We start from the raw sequence: 19,613 nt of genomic DNA, 5'->3' as shown, positions 1-19,613 counted from the left end.
ACTTTACAGATTTAGGAAGATTCAGGTGTTTTTTTATCTAAAAGCAAATCAATGATTCATGACTCTCTTTAGGACCACTTATCTCACACATTCCTGAGTGTCCTAATGAAAGGAGAAAAGAAAACCAAACACCCAGGACTTTGCTAGAATTAAAGGAAGAATGGCATGTCTTTGTTAAGATTAATGACAGGTGACTAAACCTTAAATTCATATGGCAAACCAAAGAATGGACAATGTCAAATGACAAAGACAACCGCAACTTAGTGTGTGTGATAGACATTATAGTAGGTACTTTATAAACACTATTATCTGTAATTTCACAAAATTCTCCAAATTAGGGCATACTAAAATTTCATTTGGAATCCTGACCTGTGACTCTTGTTTAAAATCAGTCGCTTAAGCGTCTGCCTTCAGCTCAGGTTATGATCTCAGGGTCCTGGGATCAAGTCCCATGTTAGGCTCCCTGCTCAATGGGGAGTCTGCTTTTCCTGCTCCCTCTGCCCATTCCCTTCCCACTCCCACTCTGCTCTTGATCTGTCTCTGGCTTTCTCTCTCTCTCTCTCTCTCTCTCTCTCAAATAAATAAATAAATAAATAAACTCTTAAAAAAAAAAAAAAAAAAACAAAATCAGAATTACCTGCCTCTAATAGGCTTTTTACTGGCCCTTCCATAAGAAGTTATCTGTGCGCAAGCATACTGTTAACAGCTAGTTGGCCAGCACCAAAAGGAGGTTTGTTTCGACACAGAAAGTCCAAAGCTTAGTGTGTGGTGTATGGTCAACTAGCCTGGGGAAATGAATACTGTATGTTAACTATACTGGAATTAAAAATTTTTAAAAAATTAAAAAAAAATAAAGTTAAAGGCTATAATTAGTCACGAGATAGGAGATTAGCAGACAGCACAATAATATGGTTAAAGTGAATCTTCTCAAAACATTTCAACAACAAGTAATTCTAAGAGGCGGAGATTTTTTTTTTTTTTAAATGGGGTGATATCTACTGGTAATAGGTGTAATTTCCTACAAATGTATAATTTACATGTGTGTCACATGCAAGACCTACTGCCTATGGGACCAGTATTCATGGTCTAGCTAGCGTACTGAGAGAGTGATCACCTTGATGATTTTACAAATATTGTAGGTACATCTTCATATCCACCAACAACTATAGGATTTCAATATTGTGTATCATAAACTGTGCAATAAGGCCTCAGTCCCCTAAGTGCTTGGTCAGAGTCCATTCTAAGATCCAACAGGCACTTGATAAGAGATTGGTGGATAAGGAGGTGTCCTTCTTCCTCTTGTTATTTGAAATTTAGGTCTGGGCTTTTGTTTATCTTTCAGCTGATATATATCAAACAGTTGGGCCTTGTCTGTGATGAACCCAGAGTAAGCAGCAGAGGCAGCTTGTTATTGCATAGAACAAAAGGGGAACCTCATTTGAACTGGCAGAGGGACAAAAACTCTTTGCCAAGAAAAGGGCTTGTCTGTTACCTTGAAAGTCAACATCAGTTCCCGAAGGTACCTGCACACAGCAGTCAAAGTCAACTGTTTGGTCTGCAAAAAGCAGCATCATTGGGAGGTAGAACAAAGCTCTCTCTCCTACACGTCTTGTTCCTTCCAGGACAAGGAACATTAACCGAACAAAGATAGGTCAGCATCTATTACACTTCAAGAAACCAGAAGGTAGAGGAGAAAATCTATCCTTAAAAATCCTTTGGTTTTGGGACGCCTGGGTGGCTCAGTTCATTAAGCGTCTGCCTTCAGCTCAGGTCATGATCCCAGGGTCCTGGGATCGAGTCCCGCATTGGGTTCCTTGCTCAGCGGAGAGCCTGCTTCTCTCTCTCCCTCTGCCAGCCACTCTGACTGCTTGTGTTCTCTCTCTCTCTCTCTCTCTGTCAAATAAATAAATAAAATCTTTTTTAAAAAAAATCCTTTGGGGGTGCCTGGGTGGCTCATTGGGTTAAAGCCTCTGCCTTCGGCTCAGGTCATGATCCCAGGGTCCTGGGATTGAGCCCTGCATCGGGCTCTCTGCTCAGCAGGGAACACGCTTCCTCCTCTCTCTCTGCCTGCTTCTCTGCCTACTTGTGATCTCTGTCTGTCAAATAAATAAAATCTTAAAAAAAAAAATCCTTTGGTTTTGCTTTCCTGTATTTTTCAGATCATCTAAAATTATTCTGAATAATCAGTGTAGCCAGTAATCATCTGGTTGGTAGGTAACAGTCACTTCCTTTGGATTTAGCTGGCTCTTCAAGGTAGAATGCCAAATTCCATTTTGAATCAATTATAAACAGCAAACTAATTTTTTAAAATATGCCTGGGAGTCACTGGAACTTGAATAGACATTCTTGGCACCTAAAGGAGATGTCTTGGATGCCAGATAAGGATTGATGAAGACGCTTAAGACTTAGAGTAAAAGCATCTGATGCTCAGACGGTCTGCACCTCCAGTACAGGCACAGATTTTTCACCACAGGATAGCAGAAAAGTCATCAGCTGCTTTATCCAAATATATCAACCTGCTCATTTTTAAATCATGATGAATTTCAAAATTTTTAATAGTTCTAGGATGATAGTCAAGTTTTTTTTTTTAAAAGATTTTCAGTGACATAAGATATAGTTAATAATAAACTACTTCCAAATTAAGCTATACCAGATTTTTTTTTTTTTTAAACACGAGGATGCTAAGAGAGTAAATCTTAAAAGGTCTAACACAAGAAAAAAAAATCTGTTAACTATACATGGGGACAGATGTTAATCAGACTAACTGTGGTGATCATTTCACAATGTCTACAAATATAAATTCATTATGTTGTAATGAAACTAATGTGTCAATTATATCTCAACAAACAAACAAACATAGGATGTTTTTAAAAATCTCTGACAAAGTCATTCTTGGGAATTTTTTGTTGTTGTTCAGGACCCAAGTCACATACTGACTGATACACAGAAAGGCAAGCAAATACAGTCCTCTTGATATAATAAAAATTGTTCTTCTGTTACCTTGTTTTTTCTGCGTCCACATTAGTCCTATTCATGTATTCTTAATAATCATCCCAAGGTTGAGCCTGGGATACCAGTAAAGAGTTTCTTTGGCAAAGAGAAATGTCATATAATTACTGAGAAGTACAACTCCTAATCTGAGCCTATCTGCTAAGGGCATGAATAGGATAGTGGAAAATTTAGTTTGAAGAACTGAGACATTTGCAAGCGTTGTAGTTGTGCTGACTGACAATTCTAATGTGACCTAAACTCTTAAGAGCACTGGATTCAGGAAGATCAGAGAGGGGCGATCAGGTTAGCATAGCCGTATTTGCTTGGTTTGATGTTTGATTTGTTTGCTTTACTAACCTAATTACTGTTGAGAGATTTCAAACAGATGACCTAAAAACCCTGAGATTTTACTTATAAACAATCATTTTTTAAAAATCAGGATTTTATATACCTATTTAAATTCCACTTACATCTTTTAAATTCACTTGAAGAGAAAATTACACAACAATTTATCTCATAAAACTAGACATTTGTTTGTATTTTATTAGGGATCAAGAGTTCCTGTCCCCATTGGGGTCCTTTTAGCTGGACAAAAAATCAAATTGAAAAGAGACAGATAAAGAGGAGAAAATCAAATAGCATATGTACAGAGAGTCCACATAGCCATGGAAATTCTAAAGACAGGCAAAATGAAGTATATATGTTATTCTAAACTGAGGATATAGGGGTAGGGGCCTGGGACTTCAGAAGAAAGGAATGCAATTGACAGGATGAAAAGAAGAGCAGGTGTTCGGTAATTAGATGTTTGTCCTGCCACACAGATGGGACACTCAGATAAAATTTATCGCTGCTAATAACCCTTATTCTGGGAAAGACCGCCAATTTAGAGTTTTCTATGTAGTTAACAAAGAGGCAAAAATTTCTCTTGAGCACACAGGGTCTTGATTGCCTTCAGCTCAAAATAATCTTCATGTCAAGTGGCCCATCTTAGTGTGGCCTATCCTTGGCCCCCACAATATCTAAAATACACAACATATAAAATACAATTATGACTGAAAGTGTAACATTGCTAGAAATATTGCCAATTCCATTATTTATGGTATAGGGGAGCAAATTCTGTCACCCCCAAATAAGCATCTTTGTCATGTTATTTTAAGCTGGTTATTTTTAAGAAATAGCAAACACAGGAGAAGTTCTGCAAACCAAGTGGAAATCACCCTTTTGTGAGAGACATTTACATTCCCTTACAATTTGGTAAGGGCGTCCCTCTGCTGTAGCGGGAAGAGATTTGAATATAGCAGGCATCCAAGGAACAAATACAGTGTTAGATAAGAGGAAGAGGAAAGACAGATCAAATGGTAAAATATCAAGAAAGTTGGACTAGTTTCCTTTCTCAAATTTCTGATAATGGTTCTATAATTTGGGAGAGTCACTGTCAATTTCTTCAAGATGAAGAAGGAGACTGCTAAGAGAGACTGCCGAGATGTGTTTGTGTTCAGTCTGATGTGTCTTCTAGAACTTTGGAAAAAGGATATATTCCAGAACTGCTCTTGGAAAAAGGATATTTTTCCCATTCTCTACTCTGACAGCTTCCACCATTCTCCATGGTCTTATACCTGTCCATTTCAGTCCAACCGGAACTCTGGAGGCACTTTAATTTCTAACTTGTAGGTTCTTTCAGCTTCTTCTTCTTTAAGAGAGCAAAGAATCAGGAAAGACAAGGGAAGAAAGGAAAGGAGAAAGGAAAGAAAGAAAAGGAAGAAAGAAACAATGGGAATGACATGGAAGAATGGAGAAGTAATGATAAATCTTTGGTAGAAATTTCAAACTTCCTCCTGATAATAACTATTGGTTTCATTTGTCACATCCAAAGGTTTTCCAAAGGTGCACCAATCCGCGAGGTGGAACACACAGATTTGACAGCCATGTCACATCAACTCCTAAGAAGTTACCCATACTAAATAGAAAAGCAGGGGCTCATCACAGTGAGTGTGCATGTAGGAGGGGTGTTAAATCAAAGAAGGCAGCTCATGCTTTTTGGCAATTTACAATTCTATGTTTGTCACATAAATCTTTTGGAATCTGAAATATCCGAAAGAGTAGCCTATTGACTGCAATAAATTATCAAATGTCAAATAATGGCACACTTCTGGCCTTAAGTAAATGAAAATAATTTGGAAAAAAAAATGAATGGGTCATTTTAACATGTTTTCTCCACTCAAAAAAAGGAAAATGCTGAACTTTGTGATACCTTCCAAGAAAACAAAGGAACTGTTTCTTCTTTGAAAAGGGATGTGTATAGAAAAAAATATGCTTATACTCTAATTACCCACATTTTGATGTTAATTAATGAACAGAAATTCAGTGCCAGTGGCGTGCCTGTAGATTTTTATTCAAGAATCAGTTTTCTTTTTTCTTTCTTTTTTAAAGATTTTATTTATTTGTCAGAGAGAGAGAAAGAGAGAGAGCACAAGCAGGGGGAATGGCAGGCAAAGGGAGAAGCACACTTCCTGCCAACCCGGAAGCCTGATGTGGGGCTCAATCCCAGAACCCAGGGATCATGACCTGAGCTGAAGGCAGACACTTAATCAACTAAGCCACTCAGGTGTCCCAACAGTTTTCTAGGGAGTGGGGAGACCTCTGACTTGTAGCATTTGCCAATTTCTGTGGTGTAAATACTCCCACTGTGGCCGATTTCAAACTACCAACATGATGTCACTGTCTGTGGAGTTATTAAGAAATGCGGACTATTGCTTTTGCTGGCTCTAGCACAAATTGGGAATGTACCATTTTACTTTCCCTCTCCTAGCTTGGAGTTTACTACTTATTATTGCTAGCATAATATTGTTTAAGATGTTTCCTCTTTGCAAACTATGTATCACCTTTCAGTGAGTAACTTCAGTTGTTATAAGTATGTTAATTCCAAAGGGACCTAAAGAAAGCACCAAGGCCTATGCATGGAAAATGCTGCTCCGGACAGATGCTAATCCTGTAGATAAGTCTGATACCTGACAAATATCCTGGACCTGACAGTGTTGGTCTTTTCAAAGGATAAACTTCGCACGTTTTCTTGTGAGAATGAAGTCTCACTGTACCAGCTCCAGGTGGCCAGAGCCAGAGCCACTGCTGCAAAGCAAGTTCATTAACAACGCAAAATCTTACCTGCAGAGCAGATTCACTAAACCATTGCTCTAGGCAGACCAAGTGAAGCCCCTCTCAAAACTGATCTCAGTGTCACATTAGTAAAGGAAAAAAGTCACTGGTGTATGCAGTTTTTCTTTGAGGAGATTAAAAAAATTTAGCTGCACTAAGTCAACCACAGTGCCAAAGATGTTGCTCATGTTGCCAATTCATTGTTGGCTCTGCACCCACTGCAGGAGAGAATACCTCAAATAAACTTAGAGCAATTAAGATACTTGCTAACATCATGATCTTCTTATTCAGCAAGATTCACTTTTGTAATAACCAGTTAACACTCATCTTAAAATCTGTTTAGAGAAGCTGTGGTCATAAATAAGCAAGAGTTGCTTATTTATGACCACAGCTTCTCTAACAGGGCAGACACCTGTTAGAGGTGTCTCTAAGAGGGCAGACACCTCTATTGTTATGGAAATTGAGACTATTTGATCACAGGTCCCTAGAAGGCTCTTCTTGCATTCTGCGGGTTTCTCCTAGTGGCTTTTATACTCCTTTTGACAATGTCTAACCTAACGTTGTTGCCTACAATGCCTTCTCCTTTCCTGGAAATGTCTCCCACTTCATAGGCTTCATCCTTTGTATCTTCTCGCTTCTGTGAAATGGAATGCAGAGTTCCATTTGCATAGAACTTATAAAACCAATGAGACACAGATGCAATGCCCTTAAGAAGACTTGAATGTGAGTATAAATTGGTCTACCCAGCTGTGTGAGGTTGCAAGGCTGTGAAGGACAGATTTTTTTTTTTTAAAGATTTTATTTATTTATTTGACAGAGAAAGAGAGAGATCACAAGTAGGCAAGGCAGAGAGGCAGGCAGAGAGAGGGGCAAGCAGGCTCCCTGCCAAGCAGAAAGCCCGATGCGGGGCTCAATCCCGGGACCCTAAGATCATGACCTGCGCCAAAGGCAGAGGCTTAACCTACTGAGCCACTCAGGTGCCCAAGGGTAGAGGTTTTATCCACATTAGCACAGTCTGTAGAAATGTGACAAACACGAACATACGAATATGTGGCTTTGGAGATAGGCTTCCTGGATTTGAATTTCAGCTGTCTCTTGCTAGCTGCATGATGTTGGAAATACCACTTTACCTACCTGAACCCCTCAACTATAAAATGGGGAAATCTTGTTTTACAAGGCCTACTGTAAGAATAAACTAAGAAAATTCTCATAAAGCATTCAGAAGTTTCTAGAACATAATATACAATTAATGTCAGCTATTATTATTGCAAATTAGACACACAAATGAAATAAGAGATATTTAAGCATGTACTACTGGCATTCAATTTGGTAGATTTTTTTGTTATATTCTGCTTCTAAAAGTAGTTCAAATCAGTGGTTTGAATTGGCTTTGCAAACACTAAAATGGTGTCATATTGGTGGGAGTGTATTCAGCTATTACATCTTCTGGAATGTGTGTGTCAGCTAAGGCATGCTTCACTCAAACCATCCAAGTCTTTTATTCCTCATTCATAAGGAAAAACGGCAGGAAGATTTGAAACTAACATCTTTGTCTTTATTACATTATTTACCTTCTCAATACACCTTTCCTGTTAATATTATAATTATTCTTCACACAGAACTTCATATTTCTATCCTCCCACCCTAGATAATCTTGCTTATAGAAGAAAAAAATTAACCCCTTAACATGACCTTCAAGGCCCCCACAATCAGACCTTAGCCTATGTTTCCAACTTCTGTTTGATTACTTCCCATCACAAATCTGATGCTCTCGCCAGACTTGATTATTCACTCAGTTCATCAGGTATTTTCATTTGGTCATTCCTTCTTTTATTTTTTTCATTCAATACTTTATAGTTGCTTACTGTATGCCAGAAGCTTTGCTAGGTGTTAGGGATTAAAGTAAAAAGAATACACAGGCTTGTTCACATTTGTAGAGAATGAGCCCAACATATGAAAGAAGAAGAGCAAGTGGAGAGGAGATATAAATTTAAAAACAGAGTCCCATGAATGTTGAGTTTCTGTTCTAGTCCTTGAGGTCATGGTTCCTAGTGTACTTCCTTCCCTTCCACAAGTGACCATCAACATCTCACCCACATGAGCCAATGAATCCTTACTTGGCTTTAGCAAGTTTGAAAATCTCATTTTGAGTTGAAAGAGTCCTGACTGATACTTTAAGAACTCTGATGTAACACAGTCCGGCAATGGGAGCTACAGAGAAATTCTGAGATGCAAAATGTTTTTAAATAGATCAAAATGTGTTATTAGATCAAAAGTGCAATAAAAAAGCAGATCTAGCAAACCGTACAGAAGATGGAGTCAAAGAGACCATTTAGGCACCTCTTCTGCTGTTCAAGGATTTGAGTCCCTAGTCCTCGGAGAATTTCTGACTGTTGAAATAATCCACCAAAGCCCAGTTCATTTGGCACCTCTTCTATAGAGTCTTTCTGATTCCACTCTGCTGGCATGAATGGTCCTTTGTTTTGTATTCCCGCAGCACTTCCCTTGTACCTCTGACACCATGGTTCAGCTGCATCAGAATCACCTGGATGGCTTGTTAAAACTAGATTGCTGCCCCCTCCCCCCCCATTAGAGTTTCTGATCAGAAGGTCTGGGGTGGAATCTGAGGATTCTAACAGGTTCCACGTGGTGCAGGTGCTAATGCTCCAGGAGCCATTGGTCTAACATATTTCATCATAAGCTGTGTTCTCTTTCCTTTGCTCATCTGTAGCCCCTGGTAGGTTAACAGTTCCCTAAGGATTTTCTTATTCATCTTTGTGAAATTCTCCATAAGTAACATAAAAGCTTATACAAAATTGGTATTTTGATATGGTGTTTGATTAACTATGAAGATAAATATTTTACCATAATAAATTCTTTTACTTACCATCTAGATTCCCTCAAAAAATGAACTGTAACTACAGAAAATATCAAAAGCGGAATATATTATAACCTCTCATGGGCTGCCTAATTTCAATTACATCTTTTTTTTTTTTTTTTTTTTTTTGAGAGAGAGCACAAATGCAGAGCCTGGGCTCAATCTCACAACCCTGAGATCATGATCTGAGCTGAAGTCAACAGTTGGATGCTTAACTGACTTAGTCCAGCCAGGTGCCCCTTGATTATATCTTCCATTTGATTTCTTTTAATCCTTGCACATAAAGCACAATGATTATTTTCAAATATAAGAAAGCTTGAGATGCATGATCTTAGATAAGTTCAGACTAGCATTTTTCTTCCTCCTGCATGTACTTCTATTTTCTCTTGATTTAGCTGGCATCTGACAGTCCAAGGGAGAAAATATTTCAAGCACTTTTCCATCCCACTATTTAGAAAAGCTGATCAAATTAACTTCTTTGGTAGCTGTTCTTATGGCGAAACTTTCTGTCCCTTTAGGTTTTGTTGCCTTACAGCTATTTAAAAACATCTAGGAATAAATTTAGCTAAGTAGGCAAAAGAACTCTATACTAACAACAATAAGACACTGATGAAACAAATTGAAGACATGAATAAAGGGGAAGATATACCATACTCATGGATTGGAAGAATTAATATATTTAAATTGTCCATTCTACCCAAGGCAATCTACAGAGTCAATGCAATCCCTATGAAGTTTCCAATCGCATTTTTCACAGAAATCGAACAGACAACTCTACAATTTGTATGAAATCACGAAAGATCCCAAATAACCGAAGAGTCTTGAGAAAGAAGAGGAAAGCCAGAGGCATCACACTCCCTGATTTCAAACTATATTACAAAGCTCTGTTAATCAAAACAGCAGTTGTATTGGCATAAAAACAAACACAAAGATCATTTGTAGACTAAAGAGCCCAGAAATATGGGCATATATGGTCAATTAACTTGCAACAAAGAAGTCAAGAATACTTGGGGAAAGTGGAGAAAGGAGAATGGTAAATCTCTTTAATAAACGGTGCTGAGAAAACTGTAGCCACATGCAAAAGAATGAAACTAGACCACTATCTCACACCATACACCGAAATTAACTCAGAATGGATTAAAGGCTTGGCTATAAGACCTGAAACCATAAAATTGCTAGAAGAAAACATAGGCAGTAAGCTTTTTGACATCAATCTTGGTGATTATTTTTTGGATCTGACACTAAAAAAAAAAAAAAAAAGTAACAAAAGCAAAAATCATGAAGTGGAATGGTGTCAAATCAAAAAAGCTTTTGCATAGCAAAGAAAACCATCAATAAAATGAGAAGTCCACCTATGGGATGGGAGCAAATACCTGCAAATCATATATCTGGTAAGGGGTTAATATCCAAAATATATGAAGAACATACAATTCAATAGTCAACACAATCTGATTAAAAAATAAGCAGAAGATCTGAATAGACGTTTTCCAAAGAAGATACAGAGATGGCCAACAGGCACAGGAAGAAATGTTCAACATCACCAGGGAAGTGCAAATCAAAACCACAAGGAGATATCACTTCACACCTGTTAGTATGGCTATCCTCAAAAAGATAAGAAATAACAAGTGTTGGTGAGGATATAGAGAGAAGGCAACCCTTGTGCAGTGCCTGTAGGAATGTTAAGTCGGCACAACCACTGTGGAAAACATTACAAAAAAATCGAACACAGAACTACTATATGATCCAGCAATTCCACTTCTGGGTATTTATTCAAAGAAAAGGAAAACACTAACTTGAAAATATATATGCACCCTCATATTCCCTGAAACATTATTCATAATAGCAAAGAAATCAAGCTAAGTATCTCTCAACAAGAGAATGGATAAAATCTGATATATATATACACACATAGGTATCTGTGTGTGTATGTATGCGTATATATATATATATGTATGTATACATATATATATATAATATTATTCAGCAACAACAAAGAATGAAATATTGCCACTGGCAACATCATGGATGGACCTTGAGGGCATTATGCTAAGTGAAATAAATCAGACAGAGAAAGACAAATACTACATGATTTCAACTATAAATGGAATCTAAAAGAAACAAAACAAAACAAAAAACCAAGGTTATGGGATGTCTGGCTGGCTCAGTTGGTGGAGCATGTGACTTTTATCTCAGGGTTGTAAGCTTGAGCCCCATGTTGGGTATAGAGATTACTTAACAACAAAAACAAGCTCATGGATACAGAGAACTGGTTGGATTGTCAGAAGCAAGAGGGGTAGGCAAAATGGGTAAAAGTTGTCATAAGGTACAAATTTCTAGTCATAAAATAACGAAGTCCAAATAAACCATAAAGGAGATAAATTTTTCATATGCCATAAACAAACAAACAAACAACTTAGTCAATCCTGAAGAGGTAATGTACAGCATGGCAACTATAGCTAATAATACTATATTACGTATTTTAAAGTTGCTAAGAGAGAAAAGTCTTAAAAGTTCTCATCACAAGAAAAAAGAAATTCTGTAACAGTGCATGCCAATGAATGTTATCTCAACTTACTGTGGTGACTGCAATATATACAAATATTGAATCATTATGACTAGTATAATGTATAAGATGAAAGAATAAAAGCACTAGGTTTAAAATGATATTTTAACCATATCAGTCAATTAGATTTTTGTAAATTAAAAAATAGCATGGAGCCTATGTTAAACCCTGGGAGATAGAGAAGGCCCGTCTGCCTGGGATTCTGGGTATTCAGATCACATCTCTGTTTTCTTTATTGGAACTGATAGCCTCTCTCTTGCGAGCTAATGTGGGTCGCTGCCGAAATCAAACATGCCTAGAAACAATATTCTGTTCTTACTTTCCCTTTCTCATTGTCTCCACACGCCCCACTGGTAACAATGGGAAAGGACGCGCTTCTTGTGCTTCTTGTATTTAGAAGGACCTTTATAATTCTTATTGGATCTCCAGGTAATGAGGTAGAGCAGCTTTAGAAACCCAGATGCAGTATGTAAGGTATACAGAAAAAAAGATCTGTAGAGTGGCCTTACCTTAAGCATCCTGTGACGTTGTAAAATATATCAAAATCAAGCAAACCATTTGCTTTGGGGTAGTCTCCCTCTGGCCACCCCGAGAAGGGAATGATGATATTCTCAGTCAGGATAAGCAAGGCTTCTGTTATCATGAGATTCTTGAGTTTGTCATTAGATGACAAATTCCACAGCAAACCTAGAAAAGCAAAGAGTACTATCAAAACAGTGCAGGGGTGAGTCAAATGACTGCTGAAAAGATGCATTAGAGCCCATACCCCCCAGGCTGTGGCTAGCTGCTGGGAAAAAAGAGGGAGGGAGACAGACCTTTTCCAACCAAAAGAATCAGTTTTGAGTTTGTTAGATGGCAATGAAGCTGATCCATAATGAGAGAGAGAGAGAGAGAGATTTATGATATAAAAGTATGCCAGCTTAAATTAACCCGGAATGTGAGTGAAAGTTAGAAATCCTTTAACATTTATGTTGTTTCTCTTAAAAGATCCTACCATTAGGCTGACCTCACTGAGAGAATAAATTCTGGTCTCACCAATACACAGGCTGAAAATTATCCTATTTTAATAAAGACTTCAATGTAGTTTGGTTGTTATTGTTGTTTTGTGTTTTAAAGATTTTATTTATTTGACAGAGAGAGACCACAAGTAGGCAGAGAGGCAGGTGGCAGGGAGGGGGAGCAGGCTCCCCGCTGAGCAGAGAGCCCGACACAGAACCCTGGGATCATGACCCAAGTTGAAAGCAGAGGCTCAACCCACTGAGCCACCCAGGCACCCCAAGACTTCAATGTTTTTATTTTTATTTACTTAGTTTTTAAAAAAAAAGATTTAACTTTTTTTTTTTAAAGTAATCTCGAGGGGTGCCTGGGTGGCTCAGTGGGTTAAAGCCTCTGCCTTGGGCTCAGGCTGTGATCCCAGGGTCCTGGGATAGAGTCCCGCGTATTGGGCTCTCTGCTTGGCGGGGAGCCTGCTTCCCTTCCTCTCTCTCTGCCTACTTGTGATCTCTGTCTGTCAAATAAATAAATAAAATCTTTAAAAAAAAAAAAATCTCTATACCCAATGTGGGCCTCGACCTCACAACCACGAGACCAAGACTTGCACACTCTACTGACTGAGTCAGCCAGGTATCCCAAGACTTCAGTGTTTTTAAAGGGTCGTATTTTTTTCTCCTGTAGAAACAGGGAGAGAATATTTCCCTCCGCCTCCTGCTCCCTACTACCTGCAACTTCTGCCCGATATTTGCCTCCCAGTGAGAGCAGGAAGGGCCCACGGAAAACCTTTGCCTATACCCACACCTGTCTCCAGTAGGCTGATCAACATTGCCAGTTAATATTTATTAAATCTTACCCAATGGTAGACTTTCTGTCCTCCTGGAATTTATGCTAGATACCTCGTGTATTTCCTATATTACGGTTTGGCAGTGAAGGAGATACAAGAGTATCTGATCAATTTGCCAACGTGTATGGCCTAAAGCATTGGTCTAAGGCTGGTACCACTGCCCTCATTCAACTTCCCTTTCCTCTTGAAACCTCTCCCCTGACCTGCCATTAAAGAGAAAGGCTGTATTAGCCAACACTGAAAGAAATGAAGATAACAGCGTACTGTACCTTCCAGGGCATCTGTGAGACAGAGGCTGAAGCTGGGTATCTCAGAAAGAATGCAAAGTGGCACGTACATTGAGGATTTGATTCTCTTACAAATGTGGCATTCCAATACTTCCAATTCAGTGCAAGGACCACGCCCCTCTTGCTGGCTATTCCAGTGACTCCCAGGAGGGGTAAAGTTGCCTTACCTTCCTTCACACCTCAGCAAATGACTAACTCACTAGCATCCAGGAGGGCAGAGAGAGAGAAGGGGCTGAAAGAGAAGAGATCTTCATTTTCTTCCCTATTCATTCCCCTCACCACCCAGTCAGTAATTCCAACTTTTAAAATGTACTGCTTTGTCTGCAAAAAAGAAAGAGGAAGCACTGGTATACAGGACCGTCTACTCAATGAAAAAAGCAAAGGTATTTTGGGTGGGGGTGGGGCTGAATTCAGTGGTGATATCATCAGCCCTGATTTTAATGACTGAAATAATCATCTATGCAGTTAAAGTGTGCTAATTATTCGACCATACTAGTACTTGGCCCACCATTTAGAACACTCGAGGCCAGACACAGTCTCCTGACCTTCATCAGTTTACTTTGGCTGTGTACCAGTACGTAATTTCTGAAACGATAACCAATTTCCACTGCAGCCTACGCTGAGCTTCCGTCAGATAGAGTGACACTGGGTCTGGTGTCTGGCGAGGCCCAGCATTCTGGCTCAGGAGGAGGTCTTCTCCCGCTCCAACTGGCTCTGGGGTTTAGCCAGGAGCAGTGTCTCTCAGTCTCAGCTTTTGTAACACAATTACTTCATTACTCCCACTTCATCTTGAGGGGCACTGGATGGGGGAGTGACAGAATAAAACTCCAAAGGTGGTTGAAAACAATTTAGAGGCAGGTGTGAGGTTGAGTGGTTACTAAGCCACTAAAGAAAGTTAAGAAGAAAAGAGAGAAAAGGAAAAAAAAAATAGCTTCCTATTTTAAATAAACAAATTAACAGTCTCTGCTTGCCAGAGGCTTAAAGATGTAAAGCATAATGACATTTCCTCCTTTTTAAAAAGGACCACACACAGCACTCAAAGGAAAAGTATACCTTACAATAAAAACCAGAAGAGGATTAATTTTAAACAAAGGGAGTGGAATTTTCCTTCAAAAGTCGGATGTCCTTTATAGCTTGGCATGTGGTATTACTTCTATAAAAGAATCCGGTTTGGGAGTGTGAGTATAATTTTTGAATTTTTAATGTAGGATATCTTATAGAAATATCATGTCTGCCAAATTTTTGTATGGCAAGAAGCTAGGAAGGAGCTTAAGTGTTCACTAGAGATTCGAGATTACACATACTTAAAACATTCCTCCTATATGTACATACAAAATCAATAAAGGACCAACTATGGAATGGGAAAATACGTATGACAATACAAGGTTAATTTCCTTAATACAGAGAGTTCTTATAAGTCACTAAAGATTCAATTGCTTGAAAAATTAATCCAAGCTAAAAAATATTAGAATCTAATACACATAGTAATGAAAGAAATGCAGATTTAACACCTAGATATCTTTGTGTGCGTGTGTGACTATAAGAAGGCAAAACCAGAACTAATGAGTGGAAATTCTAGGGAAAAAGATTCTAGCTCACTGGAAATACAAACTTCTAAGAGAGCTTTGAAGGAAAGAGAAAGATCTGCTTGTAAGATCCAGCTCTATCGCTGGAGCTGATAAAAAACGAGCTCATCCTTTGGGAAAACATTGACAAGGGGTTTTTTTATCCCAAAACTAGAGTGCTACACTAGACTAGCAGTTTCTAAATGAAACTCGTGGCATATCTGAATCACATATTTCTGGGCCACATCCCAAATTCACTAGCCAGAATCTCAGAATGGATCTTAGGAATCTGTATTTTAAAAATGATTCCCAATAGGAGCCCCTGGGTGGCTCAGTCATTAAGTGTCTGCTTTTGGGTCAGATCATGATCCCAGGGTCCTGGGATTGAGCCCTGCTTCAAGCTACCTGCTTGGTGGGAAGCCTGCTTCTCCCTCTCCCACCTCCCCTGCTTGTGTTCCCTCTCTCATGGTGTCTCTGTCAATAAATAAAATCTTAAAAAAAAAAAAAAAAAAAAAAAAAAGGTTCCCAGAGTACCTGGCTGGTTCAGTCGATAGAGTGCACGATTCTTAAATGCAGGGTCATGAGTTTGAGTCCCACACTGGGTTTACTTAAAAAAAAATGATTCCCATTTCTGGCATTGAGAAACAAACAGACCAAATGACCCTTGATAGAGGTTCCTTTCAATGACCTGATTCTAGATGCCCCGAGATAGTATTAGGGTTTAGGTTTTCATTGGTCTCACCTTTAATTTCTAGTTAATTTATTCATAGCACCCAGATCTCTATTATAGTTCTTTGTTGCAGCTGATAAGCCTGTCATTTTCTATCACTAAGTTCTCATTTGAGCCAAAAAGAAAGAGAAATGGATTCTGGTAAGGGATATACTTTGAATAATTAGCACTTACAACAGAGATAATAATAACTGCATTATCCAGAAATTTATTGCCAACTGTGATATTTGCAAAAAATAGCTAACTTTAGTAAAGGGATCTTGTAAGATATTAAAATCCATGTTTTATAATATTGCCCTTTAGGACTAAAAATATAGTTATTTAGCAAAGTCTGCATGATACTTTGATAGCAAAATCTGCAAGTATTATGATTAAATGAATCCTTATTATCAGTACAGAAGGAGAAAGAGGAGCAGGAAGAGGAAAAGGAGAACCGGTGTGTTTTAGCCTCATTTTGCAAAATGGTCACAGGAGGATTATTATTTTTTAAGATTTTATTTATCCATTTGACAGACAGAGATCCCAAGTAGGCAGAGAGGCAGGCGGGGGCGGGGGCGGGGGAGACGCAGGCTCCCTGCTAAGCTGAGAGCCCAATGTGGGGCTCAATCCCAGAACCCTGGGATCATGACCTGAGCTGAAGGCAGAGGCTTTAACCCACTGAGCCACCCAGGCGCCCCAGGAGGATTCTTCTTTTTTTTTTTTTTTCTTTTTTTTAATAATTTCCCTTGCGTGGGGCACCTGGGTGGCTCAGTGGTTAAGCCTCTGCCTTCGGCTCAGGTCGTGATCTCAGGGTCCTGGGATCGAGTCCCGCATCGGGCTCTCTGCTCTGCAGGGAGCCTGCTTCCTCCTCTCTCTCTCTCTGCTTGCCTCTCTGCCCACCTGTGATCTCTCTCTGTCAAATAAATAAAATCTTTCAAAAAAAAAAATAATTTCCCTTGCATGGATATACTCCTTTCACCTAAGTTTTGCAAATCTTACCTGAAATACCACACTATTGCAAAGGCCATTTAGTCCAAGTTATATATGAACCCAAGGTAACTTGTTGCACTTTACAAAGGCAGAAAAAAATATAATTATTTTTAAAAGGTGCATAATGAATATTTTAAAGTAGAATGTTTCTGCTGCTAAAATACAGCAATCCTATTAAATATTTCCATAAAATATGCAGAATTCAATATGCATTTTCAACAAATTTCATCAACAATCATCCTGACCCTTCCTTATGTAACAAGCAGAAGGACAAGAAGCTCCTGCTTTATTCTTACCAAGGCAGAGCCCTACTCACTCCTGAAAGTGCTCATCACTCGGTGACCCTGAAGATGAACCTCTGAGATCAGTATGTGCTGTTCTCATTTAAATTAAAGTACATTACCATGCTCACTTGGTAAGGGAGGGGGAATAATCTCACAGAGGGAAACTCTTTGATCCTCAAGTCTTTTTATCTGAAAAGGAAAGGGCTTCCCCCTAGGCTGGTACTGAAAATGCCAGGAAGGTCAGTGAGTTGACGTTCTCTCCCAATAAACAAAGCTCTGCAGCTTCTTCTATGCATATATAGAAATCAGATGGTTAACTGCTTCATATCTTGGCCAGAAAAATCAGGGTCTTATCTAAAAACACACTTGATTCTCTTATTTGTGTGTAATCCAGATATTCCCAGGTCACAAGTCTCCCTTTTTTCATTAAAAAAGATTTTATTTATTTATTTTTTAAGATTCTTTAACTATTTATTTGAGAGAGAGAGAGAGGGAGGGAACACTGGAGAGATCAAGCATGAGTGAAGGGGAGGGGCAGAGGGAGAGGAAGAAGTCGGCTTCCCACTGAGCAGAGAGCTGGATCTCAGGACTCTGAGATCATGACCTGAGCTGAAGGGAGACGCTTAACCAACTGAGCCACTCAGGCACCCCATAGATTTTATTTATTTATTTGAGAGAGAGTGAGTAGGAGGGAGAGGGAGAGAGAATCTGAGGCAGACTCCACAGTAAGCACAGAGCCTGACATGGAGCTCAATCTCAGGACCCTGAGATCATGACCTGAGTGAAACTGAGAGTCGGACACTTAACAGACTGAACCACCCGGAAGCCCCCACAACTCTCTTTTATATAGTCAGTCATACAGCAATAGCTGTTGAGAAACTTAGAAGAGTAGCACTGTTTTTACTGCAATAAACATACAGGCATGAAATAAGTGACATCCTAATATTAAAGGATGCAGAAGTAGTTCATTAGGAGCCCCCTCTTTCAAAACTCAGCTGGGGGGGATGGCGGGAGACAGGGAGGAAAGTATGATAGGATCGCGTCTGAAAATGCTTCAGAGGAAAAGACGCCTTTCGAAGGATGAGAGGATTCACCAGGTGATCAAGGTGTGGAAAAGGATTCTAGTCCAAGAGACAGTAGAGACAAAGACACCAAGACATGGAACAGACCAGCTAATCCTCTAGGATTTTAGAACTTAGGCTGGAAGAGTATGAGAGGAGACACTGCTGCCCCTGGTCACCTGGCTCACATTTTAAAATCTTTGTGTGGCATACTCCACAGCATGCACTCTGTCTTAGAGCTAATGGGGAGCACAGTAGGGCAGTATTTTCATATTAGAAAGAAATCACTAGGTTCAGAGTGGTGAATCGAGTGGGAATGCACAATACTGAATCAGAGGGCGGGTAAGAAGCGACTGCTATAGTAAACCAGAGGCGTGAAGACGACTAAAGCATGCCAGTGGTAAGTGGGGAGAGGGGAAGGCTCAGAGAAGCAGGAAAGAGCTCTCTGATCTGACATTCTTAAAGACAAACCCCTTCCCAAAGAAGTGTAAAAATGAGTCACTCTCTGCCCCCAAAAGAGTAGGTGGGAGCCACTTTCACAGAGCAAAACACCCAGATAAAGCTAGGTTCGCATCTGGGCCTTGTGCTCTGTCAGTTGTGTAATCCTGGGCAATCAGCTTCCCCCTGCTGATCATGTGGCAACCGTCAATAATGCCTTAAGGAGATGTCAGGGGACACAAAGATGCAAAACAGAAAGTCCTAACTTAGGGACTAGCACGTAAAAAGGGCTCAATAAAAAGATATTCACCAAATAGATAAGAAAAGATTCACATATATGATTGTTCACTTTGTGTTTCTAAACAAAGATATAAACAGGTCCACATTAAGTCAACAATTTATTTCTAAGGTCCTGAAAGCACTTACTTAGCTGTTTCTATTAATAGAGCTAAAGGAAGTTATTTGGAAGGATTTGTATCAAACATTCAAGTATCAACTCAATTCAATTAGCATGTAATGAGCACCCTCTGGTAGGGGTGTTTGGCTTGTTCTAAAAATCATGAGAAATTGCACAATAAACCTCTATTTATCAGCTCTGTAAATTATCTAAAGATAACAGTTCCTACGGCATTAATTCCACAGAATGTTCTCTGACGGTAGTTTCCTATCAGCGGAACAAAAACGAGGAAGTGTGGTTCAATGGATTACTTCCTTGACACACACCCACAAATCCTCCCAAGCTCTCTAGCTACAATACACCCTAACCTCAGTACTCTATTATACAACTCCCTCTAAATGACCAGCAGCTTCTTTTTGCTTTTTTGCTTTGCTAATGATGTTCACTTTGCTGGGAATAA

At 39.2% G+C, this 19,613-nt stretch overlaps 1 protein-coding gene across 1 annotated transcript in view; it reads right to left on the bottom strand.

Moving 5' to 3' along the window:
• LOC111161331 (plakophilin 2) overlaps window positions 1-19,613 on the bottom strand; it is a 92,380-nt gene that overhangs the window by 26,593 nt on the left and 46,174 nt on the right. Inside the window, exon 7 of the mRNA XM_022524929.1 lies at window positions 12,095-12,272. Within this exon, the coding sequence (XP_022380637.1) occupies window positions 12,095-12,272 (178 nt within the window). The remainder of the gene's footprint in view (window positions 1-12,094; window positions 12,273-19,613) is intronic.

The sequence above is a fragment of the Enhydra lutris genome, unplaced genomic scaffold (genome assembly GCF_002288905.1).
Source record: "Enhydra lutris kenyoni isolate GAN:26980312 unplaced genomic scaffold, ASM228890v2 scaffoldscaffold84, whole genome shotgun sequence".
In the NCBI taxonomy this organism is placed as follows: Eukaryota; Metazoa; Chordata; class Mammalia; order Carnivora; family Mustelidae; genus Enhydra; species Enhydra lutris.
This window is presented reverse-complemented; position numbering and strand designations above follow the sequence as displayed.